A 6,709-nucleotide genomic window follows, 5' to 3' on the forward strand; every position below is an offset into this window, starting at 1 on the left:
ATACATTAGGTGATTTTAGCAACATGGCGTCCATATTGAATATATATACATCAAAATCTTCAGTTTAAACTCTCTCTCTCTCTCTCTCTCTCTCTCTCTCTCTTATCCCCCTTCTTCTCTTACAACAATACCCAAAGACCAGTATAATGCCGATAGAATTTAACTTGAGAGCCATGGATTAACGAAATGTAAATATGTCACTTAGTCAAAACTTCTAGTGTAAGCATCAAGATAGGTGAAACTAGTGTCCAAAACAACTTCAAGAGGGCTATAGCCTTGTTTAGATCCAAAAAATTTTGGTCAAAAACGTCACATCAAATATTTAGGCATATGCATGGGGCATTAAATGTGGGGAAAAAACCAATTGCACAGTTTGTATATAAATTGCGAGACGAATCTTTTGAGCCTAATTATGCCATGATTTGACAACGTGATGCTACAGTAAACATTTGCTAATGACGGATTAATTATGCTTAATAAATTCGTCTCGCAGTTTACAGGCGGAATCGGTAACTTGTTTTGTTATTAGTCTACGTTTAATACTTCAAATATGTGTCCGTATACTTTAAAAATTTTACACCCAAAGAACTAAACACACCTTATATGAAATTTATTGTCAAAACTTTTTTCTTGGAGGGAAAGGGGATTTAAAAATGTTTGAAAAGGAAACTTGTTCACTAACACTACTAACATGTATAAATAGAAACTTGTAGATTATGATTTGTTTTTACAGTATTATTGAGCAATTCACCTTGAAAGGAGATGATCAAAAGTCTCTCGCAGCAATAGTCTAATGACACGGTGGATATGTTGCATTTGCGTGCAATTTTTCTAACATTATGAATATTTTCATTAAATTTTAGCATACAAACTTTATCGAATGCATGCTTAATATGGTAGGGAACTGAAATAAAACCTAAAGAAAACTAACACAAGGTCATCATGGACAAACAACTTTCACAAAAAGTGGTAGCCTTCCACATAGCTACCATCAATCAAACGCCAAGACTTGACCAAAGATATCTGAGAGCCGATCATTCCAACAAACCCAAACCGAAGTGACCAATTCATCGAAGGAACCAACCAACCAACAAGCCCTGTTCCTCCCAAGCATTATTTCTTGACTGGCTGGCTGGTCCAATATAGCCACACAACCCATACAATTCCCTTTCATCTCAGTGTGCATCAAGCATTTTGTCAGGGCAGGCATTTCCATGTATCATCTCAACTTGCCTTTGATCTCTCTGAAGAAATACCATTTGTCTACCACATGCTATGCCAAGGCGACAGTCTCCATGTCCCCCTCTTTCGGCAGGGCGTTTGTGCCGGTTTTCCAAATGGGTGAGGTTTGGTTCATCACGGCGTTCTGTTTCTTTGAGCTGGGATGATTAATTAAGCAACCCCCAACTTGATTACTCATCGCCATCAGTTTACCTGGATTGTGCAAGATTGATAAGCAATACAGAGCCAATTTAAACTGCAGGACCAGACAGACAGTGACTGAACTATCAAGCCAATCAGGATGGGTTCTTCCTTGTTCCTCTAGTTGGTTATTTTGCTCATGTTGCCGAGATTGTTATCTCCTAATCAAACAGTGTTGCCATGAGCACTTTTTACAAAGTTGACTAGGACATTAACCATGTACTTTAGATGATGACAAAACGAATCGTCAGCATTATTTTGGAGGATCTTAGGCCATGTCTGAATCAATGACTCCATGCTCGCGGTTAATCTCATGTAATTTATTTTCGTTGCTTTTCTGTTATTCTTCTTGTATTTTTTTTCAAGAATCTTATTCCTGATAGTACAAAATAATGCAATCTTCTGTCTGTACTCGAAAAAAAGTAGTGGTGGTAATACTTATTTTTGTTGCTTCAAGTTGGTACCAAGAATCACAGACCATACAGATACAGGCATGCAAAAAAGAGGAGAAATTACTAGAATGCAGAGCAGGACAACAACAGCAACGATATTTTTAAATCTTTTTTTTCTTCATTTTCCAGGTATCATAATCCCCAACACCATCTGGATGGCCTCCAAGGTACATTACGGCAGGTACAGAAAGGCAAGAAAAAGCAAGGAAAAATTACAGTAGAGTAGATCGAAAAGCACGGCATGATGATGATATTGAAAAAAGAAAAGGCAGGGCTAGCTGTTTTTAACAAGAGCAGCCAGGCCCTCCTCCTGTAAATAAGACAGTAAATTACCCCCAATGGGACTGACAATAGTAGCACTGCACTTGAGAGTACATATAAGAAGTGCAGCTCAATTTGTTCTTCTTTTGCTCTCTGCCATACTAATTAACAGCAGCGGATTAGGCAGGGTGATGGTGATTAGATTAGCTAATTAATTTGAGACATGTAGTAATATCCCTTTGGGACGGCTTAGCTAAAGGTAGTACTCCACTTTGCTAGTAAGTCATGAAGGCCTCATCGGTGGCCATGCCTCCTGAGTGACTGGCTAGCTGGTGAAGTAAAGAGGGCGGCGTGAGCTAGTAGCGGCCGTTGGCGGCGGCGGCGGCGGCGCCGGAGGAGGGGTTGTTCTTGGCGGAGTCGACGACGACATCGGTCATGGCGACATGGTCGGCCTCCTTGCGCTTGCGCGCCTCGATGATCTGCTGCGTCGACTTGTAGTAGATGGCGTACAGGATCAGCTGCGCCACCGCGAACATCACTCCCAGCCCGTTGGGGATCTGCACATATTATAGGCAAATCCAATAACAACATCAGGATTCAGATTCAGATTCAGGCATTCAGACAGACAATTACCAGTACTAGTAGACATTTAGCTGCAAGAACCAATCGTTAATGACATATCAAAATCACATGATGCTACTACTACAGGAGCAATTAGGTGAGGCTGCGCTGCCCGGGCTTGCATCACGCGGGTGCGGGGTGCGGCGCGGCGCGGAGCGTAGCGGAGTAGCGTGTGGCAGCGGTCAGGGGAAGCCTGCCCGCAGCTGCAGCATTGGATAGGAAAGGATAGGGAGAGGTAAGCCATAGGCAGGCAGTGACACAAGCCGAGCTGCTGCTGCTGCAGTGGTGGCATCTGTCCGCTTGCGCCTCTGCATGATGATCAGATCACCAAGTTGCGTAGTAGTGTAACTCATCGGGAACGCCTCTGCTGCTGCCGCAACGCGGATTGATTGACCGAAAGATCAATCCATTTGGCTCATCTGCGTCCGTGAAATCCATTCTCACGGCCACGGTTCAACCCGGCCCTAGATTCTGACCAGCCGGGACCCACGCACCCATCCACGCATGGTGCAGATGCATGCACGAGCCGGGCGGGCGCACGCACTCCACGGGATTGGAGGCCTCCGCACGGACCTCACCTGCCTGTTAACTTCCCACGACCACCACGAGCTGGGCGTGTCACGGGGCGCCACACTACTAGTAGCAGCAGCGAGCTATGATGCTGGTACTACGACCTTACCCTACCCAGCTACCTAAGCAGCCATGGCAACCCAATCCGAACGCAACCAACTCAACTCATGCATAGAGACCCGGTCGCTTGTGAGTGACAACTAGCCATATATGGCACCGGATCACACTCGCACATGTGCAGGCAGCAAGAGAGAGGACTCCCAAGTTTTTAGGCTTGCGGTTTGGTTGGTTGCCATGGCATGGCATGAGAGCAGTTTGGGAGCAGGGGGGGCCATGTGCCGTGTGGCGACAGTAGTGGCAACCTCCTAAATACTTGCACACACACCCTCCTCGACCGAATTGGTTCTCCTGCCTGCCTTGGTAAACTCCAATGATACTCTACTTTGCTAAGTAGAAAGTACTCCTTATATAGGAGTATACTATCATTGGGTGGAGACGATTGCCAAAGCCTTTTGTACTCCTAGTGCTAAGCTTAAGCTTCTAGAAGCAATTAATTAAGTGGTAATCAGCATGGGCTCTCTACTATTAGTGGTAGTATTACTTTAGGCATATTAATTACTACGTTTAACTTAAGGTGGTAATTAAGTAGAGTAAAAAGTGAGGTAGTAATTAAATTTGATTAAGCTGGGATATGCTTACCGTGATGTAGAGGTCGAAGCGGATGAGGGCGTAGGCAGTCCAGCAGATGCCGTTGACCAGTGACGCCAGGGACAAGAAAAGGGGCATGTACTCCACGCTCTTAGTCTGGATCACCATTTTCTGAAACCAAACCACATGAATCACCATTTATTTTTACAGCACAATCTAATTAATTAACATGGTAAAAACAACATCAACAAACTCCCATCCATCCATAGAATTTTCAACATGGTACATACAGAGCATGCAGAAAACCTGAAGCAACTTCTAGTACTAGCTGCTATAGGCCTATAGCTTTATTTATTTCTTTTTCGTTCAAAGGGGACCAGAAAATTAACTCTCTGTGTGTGGGAGAAAAAAAGCCAAATCATTGGGAGTAAAAGCGAAAGGAAGAGCAGAGAAAGCAGCAGAAGATTTGGCACGACAGAGCGTGGGCTGCTCTAGCAGATAAAGAAAGGAATTAATGGCCATGCTCATGCATGTGTGTGACTGCCTACTATTTGTTTCTTTTATCCAACCAAAGTTGATCATGTTTTGACTCCTGGTCAATCGAATAGTAATAAACAATCAAACAAAGACTAAACTAATCCCCCCGTTCTTTTCATATGATTATTTTCATTCCATCCAGTGTTAAAGAATCAAGCAACCAATTGTTGATGATCATCTGCTCTGCTACTGTCTACTGACACCGACAAACCACCTAGTACCATAATAAAATTAATTAACCAAGTTAATCCATCCAATTAAAATTAAATACTAGTACTAATGAGTCAGTCAATCTTAGAAGAAGTGGAGGAGTAAGAGTAATACTACGTACCATGACGGAGAGGGGGGCGGCGTACATGCCGGTGCCGAAGAGGACGCAGAGGATACCGACGATCATGGAGCGTCGCTCGTGGGTGTGGGCGAGGTTGAGGACGAGGGCGGCGACGGCGGCGACGAAGGCGACCTCGGCGGCGAGGAGGAGGAGGACGCGGCGGCGGACGGCGCCGAGGGAGAAGGCGAGGAAGAGGGCGATGTAGGTGAGCTCGATGGCCATGCCGGTGCCGTTGATGGTGATGACCAGCATGCTGTGCGGGTGCACCGCGGGGAGGCCGTACAGCACCCACATCATGCAGTTGAGCAGCGTCGCCACGTACGGCACCGCCGAGTACTGCTCCACCGACCCCTTCTTCCAGATCCGTATGAACGTCGGCCTGCATACGTATTTCATCTTCAAAATACACGTACAAATACATGTACACATTCATCTTTCTTGGAATGGATCTATCTATCTATCTATCTATCTTGGCTTGATTCTTTTTCTCTCGTCAGATTTTAGGTGGATTGATTTAATTTTATTCTTCCAGTACGTGTCGCCATCCGTTTCTTTCTTTGTGACACGTATGTACATACTGCTAGTAACTGGTACTAGTAGTAGTACTACTCCGGTTTCATCAATGGAGTGTGTTCTTGTTGATCTCGAGGGGGAGGAAGAAGAGGGGAGGATGATCCGTTTGTGACACTTACACTGGGGAGAGGAAGAGCACGAGGGCGGTTCCATTGCCTGCAAGATGGGAGAAAAAGCAACAGAGAAAAAAAAAGTGCAAGTTAGTATGATTTCGCGTGAGGAGCAAACCAAGAAAAAAAAAGGAGAGGAACAACAGATGAAAACGACTCGAAATTAAATCCTCTCCCCCCATCACAACAACAAGAATTAAAATCCGTGCGACAATCTGTGCCGCATTTGATACGAGACAGCAGGGAGGTTGGTGAGGAGGCACACACACGCGCAACCGAAAAGAGGTAACAGGAAGAAAAAAAAACACAAAAAGAGAGAGGGAGAGATAGAGGGAGAGAGAGAAGGGGTGGCCATGGCCGAGATCGAAGAAGAGAAAAGGAAGTGCAGGGAGAGAGAGGGCGCACCTACGACGCCGATGGCCGTGCGGATGGTGTCCGGCGAGACCATGGCGGCTGGTCGGCGGCGGCCTCCCTCGCGAAAACGAACCGCGCGCGGTGGCCTGCGTCGCTCGCTTGTCGCCGAAGTCGGGAGAGACGACGGCGCGGCGGAGCGAGTAGAGACGCGGGGCGGGCTCTGGATGCAACTGCAAGTGTAGTAGTATATGCAACCACAGTAGTGGAGTCGAGACGCGATGAGCGAACGAAGGATGGATGCTCTGAGGGGGCGAGAGGAGGGGGGCCTTAAATAGACTCGACTCCCCCTGCGCTGCGGCCCTGCCTGCACGGAGCCGGGAGCCGGGCCCACCCACCCATGGCCGTCCCCTCTCGCTCCCGTGACGGTCTTGGTGGTCAGTGCTGGTGACTCCGGTCTTTCTCTTGGTGGTCACCTTTTGCTCTCTCTCTCTCTCTCTCTTTTTTCAAAAATAAAATAAAACAAAAACTTCGCAGGACAATAAATACGCTTAGAAATGATTAATATTCGTGGGGGGGAGGAGTTGGTCCGAAAAGATTTGGTTTGCGTGCGTGTGCGTCGCGCCGTGTCGATCCGTCCCACCACCGTCCCGGGGCCTGTAGGGCTCGCCCTGTACGTCTACGCGCGCAACGCGGGGTAACCGCCTCCCACGTACTGACAACGGGACACCCGGGCACGCTCCTGGCCGTCGGATCCGCAACCGACGGCCCAGATCAGCCGCCGTACGCTCACCGAAGTGTTGTTACGTCGTAGTACTACTACTAGACTAGGA

The 6,709-nt window shown here is 46.9% G+C and overlaps 1 protein-coding gene across 2 annotated transcripts; it reads right to left on the reverse strand.

Annotated features, from left to right (window-relative positions):
- Positions 1-1,953: 1,953 nt before the first annotated feature.
- On the reverse strand, positions 1,954-6,183 carry LOC4329093 (bidirectional sugar transporter SWEET4-like). Of its 2 annotated transcripts, NM_001416521.1 has the most exons (5): positions 5,931-6,183; positions 5,535-5,571; positions 4,843-5,221; positions 4,026-4,145; positions 1,954-2,692 (listed from the first exon to the last, which is right to left on the reverse strand). In NM_001416521.1, exons 1-5 carry the CDS (start codon positions 5,971-5,973, stop codon positions 2,492-2,494), a joined length of 780 nt encoding a protein of 259 aa, NP_001403450.1. In that variant the 5' UTR covers positions 5,974-6,183; the 3' UTR covers positions 1,954-2,491. The 2 variants fall into 2 exon arrangements, with proteins under 2 accessions (NP_001403450.1, NP_001403451.1); NM_001416522.1 differs by lacking the exons at positions 4,026-4,145; positions 4,843-5,221; positions 5,535-5,571; positions 5,931-6,183 and adding an exon at positions 2,839-2,969.
- Positions 6,184-6,709: the final 526 nt, after the last annotated feature.

This window comes from Oryza sativa, chromosome 2 (assembly GCF_034140825.1).
Source record: "Oryza sativa Japonica Group chromosome 2, ASM3414082v1".
NCBI classification, from domain to species: Eukaryota; Viridiplantae; Streptophyta; class Magnoliopsida; order Poales; family Poaceae; genus Oryza; species Oryza sativa.

Coding starts and splice junctions, on each gene's coding strand:
- LOC4329093 (NM_001416521.1), bottom strand. CDS start 5,973: ATGGTCTCGCCGGACACCATCCGCACGGCCATCGGCGTCGTAG. Junction 5,572..5,930: donor CACGGCCATCGGCGTCGTAG/GTGCGCCCTCTC, acceptor CCCATCTTGCAG/GCAATGGAACCGCCCTCGTG. Junction 2,693..4,025: donor GCTTCGACCTCTACATCACG/GTAAGCATATCC, acceptor TAATATGTGCAG/ATCCCCAACGGGCTGGGAGT.